Source organism: Taeniopygia guttata, chromosome 20, assembly GCF_048771995.1.
Source record: "Taeniopygia guttata chromosome 20, bTaeGut7.mat, whole genome shotgun sequence".
Taxonomy (NCBI): Eukaryota; Metazoa; Chordata; class Aves; order Passeriformes; family Estrildidae; genus Taeniopygia; species Taeniopygia guttata.
Window position 1 is genome coordinate 1,254,385 of NC_133045.1, and position 22,948 is coordinate 1,277,332.

The window sequence follows — 22,948 nt, forward strand, 5'->3', positions numbered from 1 at the left end:
CTCCTGAGCTCGGAGGGCCCCTCCTGTGTGTCACCTGGTGCCCAAGGCCCCTGGGGCTGTCCCTGGCTCTGTCCCCTCTGCAGCCTCCCCCCGGGTGTTTATCCCCAGGGATGAGATGCCCTGAGCCTGCTCTGCTCCAGGCTGGGCAGTGCCAGCTCTCTCAGCCTCTCCTCACGGCAGAGATGCTCCAGTCCCTCCATCATCTTCATGGCCCTGAGCTGGACTCTGTCCAGTCTGTCCCTGTCTCCTGTACGGCAGCCCAGCTCTGGGCCAGGTCTGTGACAGCTCCCAGTGCAGCCCAGGACCTCCTGACCACGGAGTGTTTGCTTTTCTCAGCGTTGTGAGCTCCATCCTGGTGTCCCCACACTCCTCTTGCCATGTAGAGATGTAGGTTAAAGGAACATCAGAGAACAAAAAGTTACAGCAGTGGCTGCTGAGAGGGTCTGTCCTGCCCTCCGGCCTCCAGGAAGGAATCAGAGCAGAGCTTCCCCGTGGGAATGGGCAGGAGGAGATGGAGGGACTGCAGTTCCCAAAACACGGGCTCCAGCTGGAGGCAGCTCCCAGGACCAGTCCTGCTGGGGAATCCCAGCCTGCAGCAGGTCCAGTGGCCCTGAGCAGGGAGCAGGAGCTGCTGCTGGAGCAGCGGCCCCAGGGGCAGGGTGGCAGCAAACAGCCAGCACAGCCGACCACAAATCCAATTTGCTGTGCTAAAAATGCAGATTGAGTATCAGAGGGTGGGCAAAGGATGGAGAGTCCAGTCTGGGAAGTGTCCATAACTGGGAGGCTGGCTGGGGATTCCAGCATCCCCCTGGGAATCCAAGCATCCCCCTGGGAATTCCAGCTTCCCCTGGGAGTTTCAGCTTCCCCTGGATCTCCAGCATCACCCTGGGGTTCCCAGAATCCCTCTGGGTTTCCAGCATTCCCCCTCAGGCTCTTGTTGGCTGATTGTCGTTCAAATGGCTGAAGTTTAACAGTATTATCATGTCAATGGGCCCGGGCAGGGCTCAGCACGGACAAGCTCTTGTGGGAAGGGCCGGGAGATGCATCTCAGCCCCTTCCCTGGCCCCTCATCTCAGAGGCTCCTTACTCCCCATCAGCCGGGAGCTCTCTGCGATGCCAGGCTGGGCTTGCCCAGGGATTCAGGCTCCTTGCATGCTCCGTCAGGCACCCGATGGGATTTTTCCAAAGTTGCTGTCACACTTCCAGTCCGGGGAGCAAAGGCAGGTAGAGGGATCCGGGGGGTGGCTCCTGGCCCAGCTCTGGGCGGGTGGTTGAGCGCAGGGACCATTTCCTGCTTGTCTCAATTCGGTAGAAGACTAAACCAACATTTTCCAACAGGTGGGAGCAAAAGCAGACTGCTCAGGAGGACAGGCCTGCCTGGGCACCGTGGCTGACACAGCCCGGGCACTCCGGGGGTCTCTGGGGGGGTCTGGGGGTCACACACGCGGCTGCGGAGGGAGCGGAGCGGGCAGGATGAGCCCACCCCTAACCCTAACCCTAACCCTAACCCTAACCCCACCCCTCCCGGTGATGGTCCCGGTTCACAGCGGGCAGGAGCCAGCCCGGGAGGAGGCTGGGGATGCTCCCTGCCCGGAGTGACCCTGCAGAGGGTGGGAGGTGCTGCCAGGGCTCCCCACACCCACCCGTGCTTCACCAGCCCTGCTGCCTTGGCATCAATGCAGCGATAGCAGCTTGGGGCACAGTTCAGGTCATAGAAAATTTAGAAGAAACAAAATAAATTATTTAAGGAGTTCTTTTTCTTTTGTTATTTAATCCCTTATTGCACCACACATCCTGCTTTTCCCAGACCAAAAATCGACCATAAAAGGAGGGGGTTTATAACTTCTTTCAATACATGAAGGGATTCCCATATTTTACCCTGCAAGCAGCAAAGAGGGGAGGGAGGGGAGCTGCAGCACAGAGGTGGTGGAGCCTGGGACGGGGGAGTTGCCCCTGAGGCAGAGTGACATCAAGCCAGGTCTTTCTGGGGAGAGGTGGAGCACGATCCGGTGAGGTTTGGGGTGCTGTGCCCCAGCAGCACACAGGTCCCAGGGGATGCCCACGTGTGTACTTGGCCTGGCAGGGACGAGTGTGGATGTGCCCAAGATGGGGGATGGAAACCTGAAAAGGACATCCCCAAGAGATGACCCCCAAGACAGGGGTGTCTCAGTGGGCAGGGCTCTGGGCTGGCTGCAGGACAGGGTTCCCATGGTGGCACTTAACCCATCACAGGTGCTGGGATGTGGCACCACTGCTCAGAGCAGCTCCTCTCTCTTCTTCCCACTGATGAAGGCACCGCTCGAGGGGACCCCTTATGGACACAGCTCCTCGGGCTCCACTGAGCACGTGGCAGAGAATGACAGTGCAACCCAGCCCCACACCACACAAGGCCACAGAGCTGTGCTGGGGAAATCTCACGCTCACCTCATCCTGGACCAGCAGCACATAAACGGAGCAATTTTCATTTCCAAAACTCCAAAGGTGACCTTGGGCACTGCTGTGGTCATGGAGAGGCACAGGGAGAGCAGAAGGGCATCCAGAGACCTTGGCCAGCCTGATGGCCATGGCACAGCAAGGGCTCTACCTGGTTCCTTCTCGCTCACCACCTTTGCTCGAACTGCCTTCCTCTGCCATGGGAGCAGTGATGTGCTGGGCTTCTGATTTCCCATCTGCTAAGGACCAAACGAAGCACTGGTGGAACTTCAAGGTGCTCTGAGGTCCCCAGGGTTGTCACCCACACCTGCCCCTGCAGCTCCTGTCCCAAGGCCTGTCCCCGTCCCCTGCCCACAGACACCGGTAACCCCTGGGGCCCAGTTATAGGATTCAGCCAGGGGGAAGAAACCTGCGCAGCGCATTGTGAGGCACCCCTGGTGGGTGTCCCTGGGGGAGAGTTCCAAAGTGGGTGTCCCCGGGTGAGCGTCCCCAGGGCTGGCTGTCTCCACGTGGGTGCCCATGGCCGGGCCCCCGTGCGGGTGCAGCTCGGCGGGGCCGGGCGGGTGCGGGGGCTCCCGGGCTCCCTCTGTCCCTGCCCCTCCGGCCGGGGGCCGTGTCCGGCAGCGGGGCCGAGCCCGGGGCTGCGCCGGCGCCAGGTACCGGCCGGGACTCCGCGGGGCGGGGGGGCTCGGCAGGGCGGGGGGGCCCCGGTGCCCGGTGACAGTCGGGGGCGGGCGGGCCGGGGCCGGGGCCGGGGGCGGGGGGCCCGGCGAGTTCCTGCCTCCTCGGGAACAAAGGGAACTCTGTCTCGGCATCTGTCACCGCCGCCCACCCAAAACTTTCCGCCGCGCCCGGCTGCCCGTCCGCCGCCGCGGGACGGCCCCGCACCGGCCCCGGCACCGAGACCCCGGCGCGGCCCATGCGAGCGCCCAGGCGGCGGCGGCGGCCCGGGGGTGAGCGCACAGATGGACCCGGGGGGCGCGGGGGGAGCGGGGCGGCCCCGCGCCTTTGTGCGGGACGGAGCGGGCCGGGCCGCGCCGGCGCTCCCGAAGTTTGCGGAGCTGCGGCCGGGCCCCTCCGCCCCCGCTGCGGCTCCGAGTTCGGCGGAGTTTGCCCGGCCGGGGACGACTCGGGGCCGGCGGCGGAGTGCGGGGCCGCTCTCCCGCTCCTGTCTCGCCCCGCCGCCGGGGCCCCGCTGCCCCGCTTTGTGGCGGCGGCCCCGGCCCCTCGCTGCCTGTGGCGGCCGGAGGGGCGGGGGTCCGGCCCGCAGCTCCCCGCTCCGCCGAGCCCCGGCCCGTGACAGCCGCCCCCGTCTCCATCCCCGCCTCACAATGACCCCGCGTGGTTCCTCTCCCACTCTCCAGCTCCGGCCTCTTTCTCCTGCTGAGATTGTTTTTGTTTTTAACTTCCCCTCCTCCACCCCACCCCATGCTTTGTTTTTTTTTTCCCCCCGTTGCGGTGCCCTCCGAACTCCGAGTGCCCCCGAGCCCCGTCCGTGCGCTGAGATCTCCGCACCCCCGGGGCTCCGTTTGGTGCCCCTGTTGTCCCGCCGGTGCCGGTCGTTTGACCCCCCCCGGGGATCTCTGCCTCGGGATTCCCCCCCAGGCGGGCCCAGAGGGGGTGAGACCCCCGCTGGAGGCGGGGGGAGGTCGGTGGGAGGCCCCTTCCCCTCCCCCGACCGGACACCGCCTGAAGCTCCCTTTGGTTCCCCCTCCAGGCTTCAGCCAGGGGGGTCCCGCGGGCAGCTCCACCATGTCGGACAGTGACCCGGGGGACGAGGACGGCGCCACATCCCCTGACCCCTCGCAGTGCAAGAGGAAGAGAAGGGGCAACCTCCCCAAGGAGTCGGTGAAGATTCTGCGGGACTGGCTGTACGAGCACCGCTTCAACGCCTACCCCTCGGAGCAGGAGAAGCTCAGCCTCTCGGGGCAGACCAGCCTCTCCGTGCTGCAGGTAGGAACCGGACCCTGCCCGCTGGGGACACCGCTGGGGACACTGCCACGCGGTGTGGGACAGAGAACCCCACCGAGGATCCCAAAGACCTGGGCAGGCTGGGTTCATTCAGCACTGAAGGACGGTGAGGAGGCGAGGGAAGGGATGCTGGGGAAGGAAAGGCACCTGTGTGAAGGCAGGGTCTTTTCTGGGGAGAGCTCTGACCCCGGGACCAGCTCTGCTGGAGCCCGAAGGTGGAGGGACTGGAGTGGGGACAGGTTGAATACCCTGTCGTCAGAAAAAGCTGCACAGGTGGGACGGTTTTGCGGGATGCTGCTTTATTCTATTCCCTTGGACACTCCCAGCAGCATCACCCTGCACGCAGAGCTGGGCAGAGGACACCCCTGGGGCTGGGCAGGGCCAGGAGTTGGACTTGAAGATCTTTGTGGATCCCTTCCAGCTCAGGATATTCTGTGATTTTAACCAGAAGGGAGAGGCTGGACTGCACTTGGAGTCCTCTGGGCTGTTAAGTGCTGTGGCCCACCTGGTCCCAGTTACACCAGCTGCATTAAGGGGAGCCCTGTCCAGGAGTCTCCCTGTCCCGATCCCAGATGTGGGCTGATGTTCTCCATGTGGCACCGTGGTGGGTGCTCGGGCAGGAGCCCTGGGCAGCAGTGGGGGTGAGCAGAGCTTGTCCTTCCTACTCTGGCGTGGTCCCTGCCTGTGTTTAGGGTGTCTAAGGGGGCCTGCCCAGCTGCTGACCCGGTGCTCCAGGCTCAGGCCTGGTGCCCTTGGCCCTGTCCCCCTCTCCCAGCCTGACAGGGTGTGAGCTGCACTCTGTTCTCTGGCTCTGGGGTGCAGTGGGGTACAGGGCAGCAGACAAGGGCCAGTGGGTTTGGTCCTGTCCTGGAGCTTCCTCTGTACCTCTGGCTCCTCTCCCCATGGCTCAGCACAGTCCTGGCCAACTGTCCCAGCCCAGACACCGAGTGTGGGCAGGGGCTGTCTGCTTCCCCTCTTCCTGGCCAGCAAGGCAAAGCTGCTCTTTAATTTTAACGTGTTTCTGTGAGTGCTGGCTGTGCCACAGAGCCGTGCCCAGCAGCTGCTCCGGGGCAGCCTGGAGCCCCTGGTTGGGCTGGAGGCTGAGAGTTGGGGCAGCAGCAGCAGGCCTGGGGCTGTGGGGACTGGGCAGGTCCTGGCCCAGCTTCCAGGACCGTGCCTGGCACACGGGAGCTGCCCCAGGGCTCGGGCAGGCTGCCAGGTGCTGCCTGTCAGTGCCCTGAGCCCCGTGGGACCAGGGAGGGTTTGGCACACGGATGGGTTTGTGTTGAGGTGTGGCCCTGCTCTGTGCCAGCTGCTGTTTGTCCCAGGTGGCCCCACAGCCAGCGTGTGCCCCCTGTGCCCCCTGTGCATGGGGTCCCAGCCCGATGGCACTGCCCAGTGCCAGCTGAGGGCTGGGACAGAGGTTTCTGGCAGCCTGAGGGGATGCAGCAGGAATCCCAGGGGATGCTCCCTCTGCCTGCTGGGGTGGAGGAGTGGGACACCCCACGGTGTGGCTGTGGGGTTCAGCCTGTGATGCTGACCTGACCTCTCCAAAAAGCCTCTGGAACGCAGGGTTCTGCCACAGCCACTGGCCAACCTCCCCAGTTGTTCCTTTGTGCACCCCCTGCCTGCTCCAGTGGCCTGGGGAGCTGGAGCTGTGCACTGCAGCCATGGATCAGGGAGAGCAGGAAGCCCTGTGCCTTCCTTGCAGGAATTCCAGCCCTAGGAAAGTGGCACCTGCTCCCACTGAGGCTCCCTAGACAGCAGCAACTTTCCAAGCCCGTGCCCTGCTGTGGGATGGATGGGCTTTGCCTCCCTGTGGAGGAGATGTTTCGCTCACACTGCTGGGACAGACACTGCCCAAAGGGAAAGAACGGGGTGTGCTGGTGGGAGGGAAAGGGATGGACTAAAACCCAATAAACTGCTTCAGAGGCAGAGCTCTGTGACAGTGCCTGCTGTGAGAGTGGCTGTGTGTCCCCATCTCTGTGCCCCGTTCTGCAATGGGAACTGAATGCTGGAAGGAGCATGGTGATGGGGACAGGCAGGATTTTGGGGGGGTTCTCAGCACGGAGGAGTTGGGCTTTTTGTTGGGAGTCCATCTCTCTGGTTGGAGATCACAGTGGTGGACAGCCAGGATGGTGTCAAGGGGACCACAGCATCACAGGATCTTGTGATGCTATGGCTGGCAAGGGAGGGGTTTGGAACAGAAAAGGAGCAAAACTGATGTATTTGAGGGTTTTAATGCCAAATATTGTCGTAAAGAAAAAAACAACAACTGAGATCCTGCTGTGACTGAAGTTGTGGCAAGTTTTCTCTCCTTGGGGAAATATTTTCCATAGCTGCTGATTTAGGAAAGATCAGACTTCCCCCCCCCCCCCCCCCCCTTGATTTATTCTCTTTTAATTGTTTTCTAGGAAGAAGGCAGTTATTTAAATGCAGCATTTTATATAAAGATGCTGAAACAATCCATGGTCAAGGCTCAATAGTGGCAAGGGACTGCCAGATGTGCAGCCTCTGTGCTGTGCAGTTGTTTGGGAGAGTTTTTAGCCTGAGTTGTGACCCTGCTCGTGAGCAGAGGCACAGCAAGGTGTCTCTGCTGCCCCATTCCTGGCCCTGTTAGGGGCTGAGGGGCTGCAGCTCCACTGCTTGATGATTTCTAAGGTTTTCCATCTGCGTTGCTCTCCTGCCATCCGTCTGCTCTGGCAGCTCCTATTTGGCTTGGCAGCAGTGTGGAAACAGGGCTGAGCTCCAGGATGGGTCACCTGGAGAGGGAAAATCTGTCCCCAGGCCGGGGACCTGCAGTGTGGGCTCCGAGCTGACTCTGTGCAATGCCGTGGGCTCCGAGCTGGCTCTGTGCAATGCCGTGGGCTCCGAGCTGGCTCTGTGCAATGCCATGGGCTCCGAGCTGGCTCTGCAATGCCGTGGGCTCCGAGCTGGCTCTGTGCAGTGCCGTGGGCTCCGAGCTGGCTCTGTGCAGTGCCGTGGGCTCTGGCTGGGGAATGGCAGGAGCTGTGCTGTACCTGCCTGCAGCTGGAAGCTGTGGGGCTGCAGTGGGGGCACAGCACTGAGCCCCTCCCGCCCTGGGGGCAGCTCTGCTGAGATCCGGCAGCTCCGGGGCTCCGGGCAGGGCTGCTGCGGCTCGGCCCGGGGCTGGCTGCGGCCATTCCTGCCGGGATGGAGAGCGGGTCCCGCAGCGGGGCTGGCAGGGCCGGGGCACCGGGAGGAAGGGGCTGCCCGGGCAGGCGGTGCCGGGCAGGATGCAGCCGGTGCTGGGTTTCCGTGGTAGTTGTGCCTCTGCGGAGCCGCACGGGAAGGAGGTGCAGGGCCGAGAGGGGACCTGTGCTAGTCCGGGGCTGTGGGAGCTGCTGCTGCTCCGAGCCGGGGCTGCAGCCCCCGGCTGACCCCGCCGGGCCGCTCTGTGTTCGCAGATCTGTAACTGGTTCATCAACGCCCGGCGGCGGCTGCTCCCCGACATGCTGCGCAAGGACGGCAAAGACCCCAACCAGTTCACCATCTCCCGCCGCGGGGCCAAGGCCGCCGATGGGGCCGTGCCGCGGGGCGCTGCCGCCGGCCCCGGGGTGCTGCTGGTGCCGCCCGCGGGCGCCTCCAAGGTGCTGTCCATGTCCGTGTGCCCGCAGGTACTGTGCCACCCGAGGCGGGCGCTGGCCGTGGTGAGCGCCCACAGCCCCGAGTGGGAGAAGCCCCCCGGGCCCGAGGCCGTGGCCAGGGCGGGCCCCGGCGGCAGCACCCTGACCCTGCTGGCGCGGGCCGAGGCGGGCAGCCCCACACCCGGACTCTTCAACACGCCGCCCCCGACGCCCCCCGAGCTCTTCGGGGACGACTTCAGCAGCTTCCAGCTGCTGGTGGAGGTGGCCCTGCAGAAGGCGGCCGAGCTGGAGCGGCAGCGGCAGGGGGGGCAGCTGCCGGTGGCTCCCCGATCCGAGCCCCCCGGAGTCTCCAAATAGCCCCGGCCGGGCCCGCAGGGTGCCCTTCCCCGGGGGTCCGACCCTCCCGGCCTCTGCCGCACCCCCACAGCCCATCCCAGGACGGCTCTGGCGTCTCTCGGCAGCCAAGGCGGCAGAGGAAGGCCGGTCCCACCCGCCATCCTCCCGTGGAGATGCCCTGGCTGCCGAGCACGGTGCCCCGCTCTGTGCCCAGACCGCGGCGCTGGCAGTGCCCTGTCCCTGCCGCACGGCTGGAGCGGGCACTGGAGCTCTCCTGGAAAACCTGCTGATCATCTCTCCTGCGAACATGGGTCCAGCCAGCACCGTTCCTTCAGGGAGACAGAGAGAACCTGGTTTTTTTAATGCCAGTGGAAGGACTGTGGATGAAGAGCTTTGTCTCCCAAATCTCCTTTCCCCTTGCCAACCTTCCCCCCCGGCCCCACTTTTGTTTTTGGGGTGATTTTCTGTTTCCCGGTACTGGCCAAGGGGCCCGCCTTGCCCACGGAAGGGCAAAGGACAGATGAACTGGAAACATGGCGTCTGTGGCATTTTAGCGTGGAAAAATTAGGACCCTCCTCTTCCTTTTTAGGTTGTTGTGGATGCTGCCAATAGAAATCTCTATGGTGCTGTTTAGCAAGTTTTTTTGTTGAAACATTTTCCCTTTAATTGTGATTTATTACATGATTATTACCTTTTTTTTTTTTTTTTTTTAATCTGTAAGCATTTCCACACCTTCCCTGTGCTCCCCTTGAGTTCAGCTGAATATGTGCACGCTGTGCCCGGAGTGGTGAGCACGTGGCCAAGCCCGGGCAGAGCTGAGACTGTGAATTTTGTACCCGACTTAATTTCCTTTTTTATTTTATTTCTTTTTTTCCATAAAACCTTTGGAAAGAGGCGCGGTGGGGGCACGGCCATGTGCGTCCTGCAAGTGCAGCGCGGGGCGGGCGGAGGATGGAGATGTCGCTCCGTGTCCCCTCCCCTCGCGGCGTGGCTGTGCGGCGCTGGGGACCTCTAGTGACAAACTGGGGTGGCCGAGCCCGGCGGGGCTCGATGCTGTGGGGCAGCTCTGGCTGTCCTGGCGCTGTGCCGGGCCCCGCGGGATGGGGGTCAGTGCCCGTGCCCGGCCCGAGGAGCGCTGGTCCCCTCGGGAATCAGCAGATAAGGCGATGATGGGATGATGGGATTTCCCCATCTGCGGGGCGTGGGGACACCACCGGAGGGGACGGGGCTGGAAGGGAAAAGCACTGATTTCGGGGCCTGGTGTGTTCCCACCCCCGTTTCTTCAGAGGAAAGGTGCTGCTGCGGGAAGGGTTCTCAATAGCGGCACCTGGGCAGTGCCGGGGGGCTCTGGGGTGGGTGGGTGCCCATCGTGTGCCTCTCACCCCCACCTCCATTTCTGTGTCCAGCCTTCCTTCCCCTTTGTCTCCTTTTCAGGGAAAGTCCTCGGGTTTGGGACTCTCACCTTGTCACCCCCCTGCAGCTCTGTCCCTGGCCCGGGGGGAGGGAGTGCCTCCTGCTCTCTTGCCCCACTCAAACCCAAGTGGTTTCCTTCCCCCGAGCTGTGCCTGTGCCAGGGGCTGGAGCTGCTGCCCTGGGATGGACCAGAGAGCTGGGAGGGCAGGAGTTACTGGAATTAAATTTATGGAGAAATAACAAACTACTGTAAATATCTTTTTGTTGGTTTTTCTATTGTCAAATAAAAGGGTTTTTTAGTTTTGGTTGTTATTTTTAAATATGAGCTGCGTGTCAGAGTGAGCTGTGTCATTTGTGGGTGCCTCACTTGGCTCTCCACCCCCAGGAGAAACCCCTGGGCCACCCTGGAACAGCACCTGGGTGTCCCCCACTCTCCATGAGCTGCTGGGGCTTTGTGCTCGGGGTGAAAGATGTGGGATGGGGCACATTCCCATAGGGAGTGGGGGGCCGGAGCCAGGCCAGGGTTTGCCAGCCCAGCTCAGGGATCTGCACTGTGACAGGGGGTCACAGCTGGGGACTCTGCTGCCCCTCCTGTGCCCCCGGCAGCACCTCACAGCTCCTGAGCTGCACACGGGGGTCCATGTCTCGGCAGGGCCTGGGGACCCCCAGGCAGCTCCAGCAGAGCCCAGCAGCTTCTGGGAGCTCAGGACATGGTGCCAAGGGACAGCACGGGGCATAGCGGGGAGGCACCGCTCTGACCTCCCCCCACACCCACCTCCATTGCCTGCCGGGGCATCAGCTGGGGCTGCTGGTGCTGGGAGGGGTTCTTCAGAGGGACCCCGAGCCCTGCAGCCCCCCAGGCCCTGGGCTCTGACCCAGGCACACACAACAGCCTCATTAACGTGATACTCTCGTACTTTCCAGAGTGGTTTGGGTTGGAAACACCGTAATGACCATTAAGGCACAGCCCCTTGCCATGGGCAGGGACACCTTCCACTGTCCCAGGCTGCTCCAAGCCCTGTCCAGCCTGGCCTTGGGCACTTCCAGGGGTGGGGAAGCCACAGCTTCTCTGGGCATCTGTGCCAGGGCCTCACCACCCTCACAGGGAGGAATTTCTTCCCAATATCCCAGGTATCCTTCATCTCTGATAATGCGAAGCCGTTCCCATCCCTTGTCCCAAGTCCCCCTCCAGCTCTCCTGGAGCCCCTTTAGGCACTGGAAGGGGCTCTGAGCTCTCTCTGGAGCGTTCCCTTCTCCAGGCTGAGCACTCCCAGCTCTCCCAGCCTTTCCTACTGGTCCAATTCCTCTGTCACTGCCAGCGCTGCCACGAGTGGGTGAGGCTCCGGGACGCTCCCCGCAGCCGCTCCGCCGTGGCCGGGCCGGGCCGAGCCAGCCCAGCCCAGCCCAGCCCAGCCCAGCCCGGCCCAGCCCAGCCCGGCCCAGCCCGGCCCGGCCCAGCCCAGCCCAGCCGCGGGGCCTTCCCGGGGAACGGGCCCTGCGCGGCCGGGCCGGGCCGGGGAAGCCGCGGGAAGAGCCGGGAGCGGCTCCTGGCGCCGGAGGGCGCGGGGCTGCAGCCGAGACACGGACACGGACACGGACACGGACACGGACCTGGAACCGAACGGGGACATGGGACATGGACACAGGACAGGGGGCGCGGGACAGGGACACGGACCCCAGACACGGACACGGACAGGACAGGACAGGACAGGGACAGGGACAGGACAGGGACTGGGACAGGGACAGGGACAGGGACAGGGGCAGGGACACGGACAGGGACAGAGACAGGGACAGGGACAGAGACAGGGACAGGGACGGGGACAGGGACAGGACAGGGACAGGGGCAGGGACACGGACAGGGACAGGGGCAGGGACACGGACAGGGACAGGGTTATGGACAGGGACAGGGGCAGGGACACGGACAGGGACAGGGTTAGGGACAGGGACAGGACAGGGGCAGGGACACGGACACGGACACGGACAGGGATAGGGGCAGGGACACGGACAGGGACAGGGCTAGGGACAGAGCTAGGGACACGGACAGGGACAGGGACAGGGACAGGGACAGGGACAGGACAGGGAGACACGGCCCAGCCCGGCGCGCCCGAACCCCGCCCGCCCGAGCAGGGCACGGAGCACGGGGAGGCTACGCCCATCACTCCACAAGCCCCGCCCTCCCCAGCAACCTCACGGCCATTGGCCGCAGCAGCACGTACTGGGCTGTGATTGGTTGGCAGGGCCCGGAAGCACTGTGACACGCGGCCTCACCCTTTGTAGCCACTGGGGGCGGCCATTTTGTTTCACCCGCCATCTTATGGCAGGGCGCAGCCATTTTGCTAAACGTCATGCCGCGCTGTGATTGGCAGGCAGCCATCTCGTGACACCACGTGATCTCAGGCAGCCTCGTGATTTGCTGCCCGCATTCTTTGGGCTCCGAATAAACAGGCGGCTGGAAGGAGTGAGCGTGAAATTACTGACAAAAGGGGTGCTAAATATCTGCAACAAATATTTCTAAAATATTTATATTTATAAAAGGCGTGTCTAAATAGGTATAACACATTTTTGTGCATGTGTTACACATATTTACATGTATATGCATATAGATGTAACTCTACCTCTGTATTTGTATATGTATCTTAATATATGTAGGGAAATTTAAAATATTGTATTAATTATAAAAAACTGTATGAAAACCATGTTAAAATTAATTTTTACAGTTTCATAAATTTACTTACATGTTAAAATATATGCACATATATATACAAATCCATATTATATAAGAACATCAATATCATGAGCAAGCCCAGCCCATTGCAGCAAGGATAGTTTGACCCCTCTGTGAGCAGCAGCTGGGAAGAGTAAATGATAAAGTAAATAAATTAGCTCTCGGTGCTCCCCCTTTCCTTGGTGTTCCCCTTTTCTCTGCCAGTGATCCCTAAAGCTGCATCCGCCCTGAAATCCAACAGTGCAACCCACCAAAGTCTCTGCCCCCACGGAATCTTTAGGTTTGGGAAAGGCCTCCCAAATGTGTCCCAGCTGCTGCTAAACCCCGACATGCCCACGCACCCCCAGGTACCACCTGCACAGAAATTTCCAACACCTCCAGGGCTGGGGACTCTCCCCCCCCACCCTGGGCAGCCCTGACCACATTTTCCATGAAGAACTTTCCCTCAATATCCAATGTAAACCTCCCCTGGAGCAACCTGAGGCTGCTTCCCCTTGTCCCCTGGGAGCAGAGCCTGACCCCCACCTCCAGCCCAAGCTTCGGGAATTCCATGGCTGGGGGCAGAGACCTTAGAGAAGTGTTCATGGATAGCCCCAGCCAGGACACAACAGGCAGCAGGCAGCGTTCAGGATTTCACTTTTATTTATTTTTTGCCTTCTGGATCACCAACACTCTCACTGAAACCACTGGGATTCCACCTCCACCCCCATGACAGTAGCGCACAATCTCCCAACTTGTTCAAATGTGTGAAGAGGGGGGAAAAAAAAAAAATCCCCAGCGAGATCCCTCAGAATGGGACAAAAACCTTCTGTGTGAGAGGATGGCAAAGAATCAGGGGGTGGTAGCTCTGGCTCCAAGGAGCCAGACCAGAAAGGAGACCTACAAAGGGGAAGAAAAAATGGGCTAAAAAATATTTAGCAGTCCTTCCTCTACCCAGAGAGCAGGGAGATAAGGAAAAAATAGTCATCTGCTTACACACAGGGTATATATTTTTACACACACTTGGACACACATCTAGATATAGTACATGTAAAAATATATGCTATACATCTGCCCACCCCCGCGGCGGCGTGGGCAGGATCCGTGTGTAGGAATTACTATACAGGTACTACTAAGTGTATATGTGCATATGTACACCCTCCTGTCTCCTCCTGGACACGCTGACCCCACAGCCCCCGCTGCAGCAGCTCCTCTCTCCACCAGCCAGCCAAGGACAACGGGGTGGGAACGGGAAGAGGAGGGAAATCAAAGTGATGTGGCTCATGCTCTGTGCTCCTCCAGCTCTGCTCCTGTGCCCGGAGCGGGGTCCAGCTCTTGGGATCCCCTGCGCCAGGTTTATTGCACATTTGGTTTCTGGGCTGCACTTCAACCCAACATTGCACAGCCCCGGTGTCCTCTCCCTCCAACAAGCCAAGGATAGGACCCCTTTTCCTGTCCTCCCCCACTCCAGCATCCCCATCCCAAGAACACAAAGCCCAGCAGGCTGCTGGCTGGAGAGGGCAGCAGGAGTGACACACCACAGGTGTTCTCTGCGGGCATAGGGGTGTCCGGACACGGGAACCGAAACCATGCAAAGGGTGGGAGAACGGGAGCAGGAGGAGGGAAAAATAAAGGATGAGAAGGGCAGAACAGATCTGAGGAGGAGGAAGAACACAGCATGGCAAGTGCTCAAGGTTTCGTGTTTTCTTGTCCTCTTCTTGTAAACAAGCTAATAATTCTCATGAGATAGAACAAGTAAAAAGACTGAAGTTCCAAGTCGAGGGGCTGGAGTTCCCAAGAGTCTGTCCAGTCCATTCAGCAACACCACAGCTGGGGAGAAAACGAGGGGCATTTTTTCTTTTTTTAATTTTTTTTGTTTGTATTTTTTTTTTGTTAAAATCTTCATTACTTAAAGCTGAGAGAGAAAAAAGCCAACTCAGGAGCCCTTTTCAAGGATGGCTCATTGTCTCTAGACTGAATAAATCACACTAGTTTCAAGAGAACCATTTTTTTTTCCCATTTAATGACTTATAAAAGCCACGGGCTGGCCATGGCTGGGCTCAGAGGCGGGTCTGGGCCTCGGGGACGTAGATCTCGATGCTGTCGGCGCTCTCGGTGGCCGAGTTCTGCCGCACGGAGGCCGCGCGCTTGGCCGCCATCAGCCGCTTCCGCGCCTCCTGCCGCTGCTTGTCCGAGTCGGAGCCTTTGTCCCGGCTCAGCTGCGATTTGGACTTGGCCGGCTTCTTTGGCACTGGAGGGGGTGGTTTCTTCTCTTCCTTCAGGGAGACAGTAAGGAAAAACACAGACCTGATATAAACGTGCGCAGCCGGGCGCTGGCTCGGCCTTGGCGGGGCCTTGTCAGAGTAGAACGGTGTCGGGGAGAGGAGCTCGGCAGCCAGACACCCTTCAACATCAACTGCCCCTGTCCCCACCAGGAGCCATTTTGCATTTCACGGAATCCCAGAATGTCCTGAATGGGAAGGGACCCACAACAATGGTCTGGGCTGGAAGATTATCCAGTTCCATCCCTTGCCATGGCAGGGATGCCTTCCACTAGACCCTGTCCAACCTGGCCTTGGACATTTCCTGGGATAGGAGTCCACAGTCCAGGGGCTGATGATCCACAACCAGGATCATCGAGTCCACCCATTGCATGGACACCTGCAGGACAACCTGTGCCTGAGAGCAGTGTCCAAACGCTCCTGAAGCTCTGGCAGTCTCAGGGCCGTGTCCATTCCCTGGGGAGGCTGGGCAGTACCCAGCACCCCCTGGGGAAGAACCTTTTCCTGTTACCCAGTCTAACCCTCCTCTCCATGCAGCTTCCATGGTACAGGGTTCTTCTGGAGTGGCCTGGAGTTCAGAGATTGTCTGGTTCAGCTGTAGCTCAGAGCACAGCACAGGCAGCACAAAGACAACTTGATGTGGAACTGCAAAATTTTAATAAGCCACCGTGCCCTGAGCCACAGTCCTCCCTAACCTTACTGGCAGAGCCAGGACACCTCTCCTGCACTTTCCAAAGGTTCAAGTTGTTTTTCACATTACTTGGGCACAAGGGATAGTTAAATCCATCCACAGAGTACTACAAACACTTGAGGCCCCTGTAACACTGCTCACTACTCCAAGCTCTCTCCATCCAACACCTTTTCCCCTTGCACAAAACTGTTCCCACTATTACTCAAGAGGAATGGCCTTGGTGCCTTGTGAGGCTGTGAGATTACAAGTGCAGGATGGCAAAAGCCCTTGGGAGCACTGGTTTGCAGACCAAACCAGACCTCATGTACCCCAAATGAGTACAAGGTGCTCTGGGCACTCCCCAGTGCCCCTCACTCACCTTTCTCTCCGGTGTCTCTGCCAATTGCCAGCTATTAGCTTTGAGGTGGTACAGCTCGTCAAACTTCATGCTGATGTCTTCAATGGACAGCTGGAGGAGATCCCAAAATCCAGCCAAGTCCTGGGCTGTGGGTCTGGGATTGGCATTAGGGTTCTAGAAGGGGGAGCATTAAAAACACCATTTCAGAAAGAACATATTCAGCAGAGCAGTGTGCACAGCACCTTCACCCCTTTTATGTCTGCCTGCAACCAAACCCAGTGAGAACCCACAGGAGACACCGGTCCTGAGCATGGACACACAAAGCCATCATTTACAGCCCAAATCATTTCTGCCAAGCTCAGGAAGCAGGTCCTGACTGCATTCCTCCTTACAGCTGAGTAATCCTGAACCAGACACCCAGTGCTGGCAGTAACCCCGCAGCAGGAACCTCCAAAGGCAGATGCCCGGTGTGGCAATCAGAGTGACATCACTGGTTTCTTACACAGAGACCCCCATTTCAGGGAGGGAAATAATAGAAATGGATACCCAGCTCTGATGCTTGGATGTGCAGCACTCCAAGGAGCCAAACTGAGCTTTCATGAGCAAAATTATTTTGCTACACTTCTGCCCAAAACAACCTGAAAGCATCAGTACTTCTCAGGCTGGGTTGAAAAATTTTAAGTAGCTTAGGTTTCTTCCAAGAATAGGGTTTTTCCAGTTCCCAGACAGCTGAACCACCACTGCAGAGCCTGGAAAGCATGGGATCAGATCTGAGCAGCTGACAAAAAGCTCTGCTGGTGCTGCTGCTCAGCTGGGATCAGCACATTACTCCCTCCTGCTCCTCAAGTCTCTCCAAGATTATTTTACATCTAAAGGGGAATTCACCTCTGGGGAAGTTTGCAAAATCCATATTACCATAAGGCTTGAGGGGAAAATGAAACCAGAGATTCCATCAATCCCCATTAGGCCAAGTCAGCTCCGAGCAAGGGCAAACCCCTGCATTCCCTTTCAGAGATCAATTCCCAGTGACCTGGGGACAGTGTCACCAGCCACACACGCAAAGGGAGCATGTGTGGTCAAGGGCAGACTTTTCAAACCGTCCCCCCCTATCCGGCCCAGCCTCAGGGGTTGCCTCAAAAAGCCCTTCAGAAGTAGCAGGCACCTCTGTGCTAACCCAGACTTCCCCTGGCTGGTACTGCAGGCTGTGCCTGCAGTGGCTTTGTTTTCACAAAGGATTGCAGCCTGTTAACACCTGACCAAGTCCTTGTAGTGTTGTTGAAAGAGAGGCATCCTCTCAGAAACCAGGAAAAAGAGATCCAGACTCACCAAGTTTTGCTCACAGAGGCCGTGGAATTGCTGGAACTTCTGTGACATTAGTAACTGTGCACTGCCCACTGCACTCAGCACTTTTCCTAACACTGTGGGGGACAAAAAAAAAAAAAAAAAAAAGAAAAACGACCTGAGTTGAGCAGACTGTTAATTGTAGCAAACACCTGAGTCATCAGAAAAGGAATTTCAGAGATCCTCGAGGCACCAATTGCTCTCGGGAACAAGATGTTTTGAAACTACATTTGTCTGCCATTGTTCCTTTTGGCAGGCCAAACACAGACCTGGCTGAGGACATTACAATATCCAAGCTGGCAGAGAGCTCCTCAAACTGCCCTCAGCCCCTCAGAGAAGCCACCAGCACCACCTCAGAGAGGTCTGCTGGCACCTGCTTAGAGATCCCAGCCTGCTCTCCCAACCCTGCCCAGGGGAAAGGTGACACAGGGACCACTCTCCAGCCTCCCTGTACCAGCAGGGATTAACATCCAGGACTTTATGCTACTCTTAATGGCTTTTCAAAGCAGCCTCTAGGCATGGACCTGTTCCTCTGCCCATTAGAGAAAATACAGTCTGGGCTTTTCCCTCCCAGAGGCAGGTTCAGAGCCCCACGTGCCTGCAAGCTGCACCACCAACAGCAACCACCTGAGTCCTGCCCCTGCTCTGCTGCTACCCCTGAGCCTGCTCAGGAGATCTGGCTGGACAAGCACACCCTGGGCTCTCCCACCCACCAAGGCTGTGGTTACACAATCAAACAGCCTGCTCCTGGCACACAGAACAATGCCATGCAGTTCTTGCCATCTCTTCTTGCCACAGGTCAAGCCAGGCCAGCCCTGAGGCAGGGAGATTCCCTGCCAGGCAGCAGGGAATCAGATTAGGGACTAGCTTCTGGAGACTCAGCAGTGACAGTGAGCTAAAACTGAGCCTCACCTTTGTTTCACCTTTCTCAGGCTTTAAAAACATCAAAACCAGGCTCCACAAAAAGATCCTGCCCTTTGCAGCCTCAACACCCACTCCTGTCACTCTGTGTGCACCAGAGATCATTCCCTGCAAAAAGCCCAGGTTTTGCCAAGGCATTTCAAAATAGAGGAACAAGCCCAGATGAGACTGAACCCCATAAAATCAACTCGCCTTGTGTTCCTTGTTTCATGCTTTTGGTGTACTCAGCATGAATTCAGTGAGGCTTTCCCATGTGAAGAAACCTCTTCTTTGCTATAAAGACAGCTCATCAACTGAACTGAGCAAACAAGCTCCAAAGCTGTGTTCCTTCTGTCCCACTGCCAGCTAAGGTTTCCCCTGCCTATTTGAGAATAATGGGTAAGGCAGGGAGAGAGCCCACAGCTTCCCTGAGAGCTTTTCCCATTTAACCTTTTTTAAGATTAAATCCATTTAAGCTTTTAGCTGTTTTGAATGGTCAGAAGCCACACCATGCTCTGTACATCTTTCGTGCTGCATCACAGCATTATGTTGTACTCCATTTGCTACAGGAAGCTACATTACCCTTTCCAAGGAAAAAGCATTCCTTATCCCATCCTAATGCTCTGGTTCTGTGGGCTGTCAGCAATTTCACAGAACACCAGAATGCTTTGGGAGGGAAGGGACCTTAGAATTCATCTCATTCTATGGGCAGGGACACCTTTCACTAGACCAAGGTGCTCCAAGCCCTGTCCAACCTGGCCATGGACACTTCCAGGGATGGGGCAGCCACAATTTAAGTGACCCCAATACTCAGCTCCAATTCCTTCTTGAGAGAGAAGCTGCTGGGCTGCTGCCCACACCCACCTTCCTCAGAGAGATTGTTCTCTTTGGTCTCCTGGTCCATCTGGCGGCACCAGCCCTCCAGGCGCTCGGTCTCTGCCTGCAGCAGCTTCAGGAACCAGAAGCCGTCCCGCCGGCAGGGCCCCGGCTGCGCCGGCTCGGACGGCGACGTGGAGGAGCTCTCGAGCCAGGGGTCAGGAGGAGGGAGAGAAGAAGGCTCCAGGGCTGGGTCGTTGTTTTCTCCATAGGAGAGGTTTCTCTTAATCTGTGAGGGCTTGGCTGGTTGCCTGGTGGAGGCATCAACACCAACAGAGTTGTTGTGCTGGGGGCACTCAGCGAGGCTTCTCTCAGATGCTTTACAGCTGGAGTTATTTGGCTCCTGTGTGTCAGAGTCTGTGTCCTGTTTGGAGGACATGCTGCGAGAGTGGCTGTTTCTGCAGGGATCAAAAGCCATTGTTCAATAGCAGAGCTCAGCCTGGCTGACCTTCCACACTGACAGCAAAATCCATGGCCACAGCAGAGCCTCTCCCTGCCCCTCTCACACACACAGACACATCACACACTCAGACAGAATTACAAGGTTGCCTGCTTACTGCAGTCGGCCCTTCAGATGAGAGGGCTGATGCATGACTATAATTACAGCTTGGAATTTTTATATTTTTAAAATTAATTTCAAGCTCCCATTGATTTAGCTGTTAGAGAACAAATGCTTTTTGCAGCAGGTGTGCACTATGGAGGAAGAACTCTCAGTGGGCCCCATTCAACACCACTCACTGGCACAAAGCAGGGAAGAAGGTCTAAGCATAAGTGGGGGAGGCACAATTTAAAAAAAAAAGGAAACTGTACAAGTTGCGTCTCACTTACCGCCACTCGTCCTCTACCTGCACCCCGATGGACTGGAATTTGGTGACTGGTGGTGGAGGCTCCTCTTTTGCCACTGGCTGAAGGCAGTCAACCTTATTGAACAAAAAAAAAAAAAAAAAAAAATACAGACACAAGAACTTGTGGCTGGAATCCACGTTAGTAGACCAGAAGTGTGCACACACAGAGCATGCTGACACCACACGGGAGGGCTGGCTAAGGACAGGCACCAGGCTACTGCTCAGCTCTGCTCCCACGTCAGGAGCAGGGCTGTGTCCTGCCAGGCTCCTGCCACCACCTATGCCAGGAGCCTTGGGCTCTGCAGGGCTGGGGCTGCATCCCTGTGCCATCCCTGTGCCATCCCACAGGTCAGGGACCATGGCATGCAAGGGAGGACAGCAAGGTGATTGAGACTGACAGCAAAGCCTCTCCCCAGGGATTGACACCCTCCATGGCTCTGGATAAGAGGTTAGAAGGTTTTAGGAAAGAAATCCAGGTGACTTAGGAACCAGCTCAGAAAAGGAAAAGCAGTGGAATGCAGTCAGCCTCTTCAGTGTGTTTCTTTCCCCTCACTGCCCTTTCAGGTGTTCTGTCCCACCAGACTTGCAGAGAGTCCTTCACTGTCACCTGTACTGAGCTGGCCTTGCTGTAAAGCTGATGGAGAACTCGTTCAGCACACACAAAGCAGCTCAAAGCTCAGATCCTGCACTTGGAGTTGCCCAAGTTCCCCTGCACCTGGGACAGAACCAGAGCTCACAGCCACCTGTAACTGAGAAACCTGTCCCAGAGGGGGACACAGCCCCCAGAGCATGCATTTTGCTGACTAAAACACAGATTTACACTACTCACTGGATTCTCATTTCACTGTGTTATCCACAGCTCATTTCCATTGATTGCAGCAGCCCTTCCCACATGGCCATCAAGCAGAAGGGCCCACCTCTCAGGGGAGAATTGTCCCTACAACCATGATGGATAAGGAGCAGACTGACTGGAAGCAATACAAAGTACAGGGCACAGGCAGACCAGCCGCAAAAGGCCTCTTCAGAGGGAGTCACCTGCTTAACACAGACCCTCTGCTCTAGAAAACATTTTAAATTTGTACTAAAAGAGCTTAGTCCTTTCTGGGCTGTCGAGGCAAAGTGCTGCTGTCTGGGAACACAGGCAAGGCAGTGAGTGGCCCTTGCTACTCTAAGTGAGCTCAGATGCACACCTGGTCACAGAAAAGGCACATGCCAAATGGATGGGGCAAGGACATTCCTTGGGACAAAGGAGAGCAAACTATTCCATACTTGTATTCCGATAGATGATAGCTTTCTTTTGGGGATATTCTCCACTTTAGGCTCTTCGTTAGTCAGAGTCCCTTTGTCACTTTTCAAAGTTGCATTTTTCTGAGGTAACTCTGGAGTGTCTCTGGCCGGAGTGACGACGCTGCCCCTGGTGACGCTGGGTGTCCTGGTGCTGTCCAAGCTGTCTGAGGAATTGCTGAGCCCCGACTGGCTGGTGACCTCACTCTTGTGGTCCTGGCTGTCCAGGTAGGTGTCCTGGGCTGACTCAGTGCTGCTCTGCACAGTGACAGAGATGAACGGCTTGGACGTGGTCCGAGGTGGGACAGGAGGTGGCGTCTTTTTATATGCCACTAGGCATGATGAACCTGCAGGGATGGAGGGGGAGAACGGAGAACGCGGGAGACAGGTTGGAGGGAAAGAGATATAGTGGAAGAGAGAGAAAAAGCAGGTCAGTCACAACTTCCAAGAGGAGCCTCCCAGCAGCAGCTGGAGGCAGAGGTGCAGAACCAGCCCACAGGCAGCAGCTCACGCCGGGGACCCACACCAAAGCATAGGGGAAGCGAAGGCAGAGCCAGAGCTAGCTTGCAAAAGAAGTCAAAAGGAATACCATGATGTGTGGAAATCTGGAAATGGAGAAGAGGGATAGAAAAGCCTCCCAAGAATGCTACAGGGTTTGGCAGGTTTAAGCCTCCACAGTGGTGAAATATTCTTTGGCTAGACCCTATGTTTTAGTGTCCTAGTACAGCCAAGTGTCTCAGCTCTTTGTCCCATGAGTTGACGAGTTTCAGTGTCTGGATCAGGGTGATGGTTTTTCCTATAAAAATGGAAAGAAGCCATAAAATCTGTTAGATGTTGATGGTGGGAACACATATTTGAAGCCCCTGACAAGCCCAGCTTCTGCATGCCAGAAGAAAAGACATTGTCGGGATGCAACAGCCCCAGAGTGGTGAGGCTGCTACTCCATGGCCCCAGGTCCAAGTGGCAGCAAGGCTGGAGATGTGTGCCCAGCAGACATAGAACACACATATCCCACTCATAGGGACAGAAACATGGCTAGCCACATGAACCAGGACAGCAACTACAGCCCCAACCTGCTCCTGTCTCTGGCTAGACAGGATGGAAGTCCACCAGTGCAAATACATGTAAAATGCAAGTAAAATCCATGTGGATGCTGCAGCAGCCATGTTTAGGCTCTCAGTCTGCCCAGGATACAAAAGCCCCTGAGGCCACAGTCCCACTCCAGCTGCTGTGCAGCCAAGACAGGCTGCACTAGGGCAGGGAATGGCCAAACACACTGATCAGTCACCTTCCTACACACAGCTGACCCCCTTTCCCCTCCTACCCCTGTACTCTCAGTCCTCCCCAAGTCACTAGACTCTCTTTCTTATCCTACCTCTGGTTCCTGCCATTAAGTTCTGTGCAATCCCCAACTGCTTTTCCCCTGCACCCCACAACACACCCCAGCCCTTGCCAGCAGTCTCCTTAGTCCCAGAGATCTGCAGTCACTCTCCACACCACCTGCTTCACCATTTCCAGCACAGCCAGAGCCAGTTCTGAGCATCCCTGGGAGACACATTCCCTGCGGGGCAATTACAGAGCTGCCCCAGGAGCCTTACTAACAGTATGTGGACATGCCTATGTTTACACATCCCACTATTTACCATATTAAGAGCTAAAGCTCCACTTCAAAGGAGCAACTAAAAAGGAGGAATTACAGAGGAGGAGATCTGTGTTTCCAGCAGCATTTCTGTGCCCAGAGATGCTAAGCAGCACCATACTGGTGCTGCTGGCAGAGGAGACGTGAGAGGCCTGTGCAGGGCTGCCAACCCAGCTGCCTCCAGCCTGGATCTCAGAAAGCAGAGCTTTCTAGAGCTCAGAAAGCACCAAATGCATCCCAGTTCCCTCAAGCCACTACACCAAGTCAAGCAAAAACTGAGCAGTGTCC

General features: G+C 57.6%; 2 protein-coding genes across 11 annotated transcripts in view; one reads left to right on the forward strand and one right to left on the reverse strand.

Moving 5' to 3' along the window:
- Nucleotides 1-1,761: 1,761 nt before the first annotated feature.
- On the forward strand, nucleotides 1,762-10,086 carry TGIF2 (TGFB induced factor homeobox 2). Of its 3 annotated transcripts, none has more exons than XM_072917179.1 (3): nucleotides 1,762-3,089; nucleotides 4,151-4,386; nucleotides 7,833-10,086. In XM_072917179.1, the coding sequence occupies exons 2-3, from the start codon at nucleotides 4,186-4,188 to the stop codon at nucleotides 8,367-8,369; spliced, it is 738 nt and encodes a 245-aa protein (XP_072773280.1). In that variant the 5' UTR covers nucleotides 1,762-3,089; nucleotides 4,151-4,185; the 3' UTR covers nucleotides 8,370-10,086. The 3 variants fall into 3 exon arrangements, with proteins under 3 accessions (XP_072773280.1, XP_072773281.1, XP_030144639.4); XM_072917180.1 differs by lacking the exon at nucleotides 1,762-3,089 and adding an exon at nucleotides 3,191-3,386; XM_030288779.4 differs by lacking the exon at nucleotides 1,762-3,089 and having other exon boundaries at nucleotides 3,408-4,386.
- Nucleotides 10,087-13,110: 3,024 nt separating this feature from the next.
- Nucleotides 13,111-22,948, reverse strand: part of DLGAP4 (DLG associated protein 4) — a 149,045-nt gene continuing 139,207 nt past the window's right edge. For 7 of the 8 annotated variants that reach the window (XM_072917176.1, XM_030288822.4, XM_030288825.4 and 4 more), the window contains 6 exons: nucleotides 21,007-21,368; nucleotides 19,721-19,812; nucleotides 18,881-19,290; nucleotides 17,102-17,193; nucleotides 15,797-15,949; nucleotides 13,111-14,741 (listed from right to left, as the gene is read on the reverse strand). In XM_072917176.1, the coding sequence (XP_072773277.1) occupies nucleotides 14,526-14,741; nucleotides 15,797-15,949; nucleotides 17,102-17,193; nucleotides 18,881-19,290; nucleotides 19,721-19,812; nucleotides 21,007-21,368 (1,325 nt within the window). In that variant the 3' untranslated portion in view covers nucleotides 13,111-14,525. Of the gene's footprint in view, nucleotides 14,742-15,796; nucleotides 15,950-17,101; nucleotides 17,194-18,880; nucleotides 19,291-19,720; nucleotides 19,813-21,006; nucleotides 21,369-21,610; nucleotides 21,807-22,948 lie in introns of those variants that run through there. The other variant, XM_072917178.1, reaches the window with a different exon arrangement.

Coding starts and splice junctions, on each gene's coding strand:
- TGIF2 (XM_030288779.4), top strand. CDS start 3,862: ATGCTTTGTTTTTTTTTTCCCCCCGTTGCGGTGCCCTCCGAACTCCGA. Junction 4,387..7,832: donor CCAGCCTCTCCGTGCTGCAG/GTAGGAACCGGA, acceptor CTGTGTTCGCAG/ATCTGTAACTGGTTCATCAA.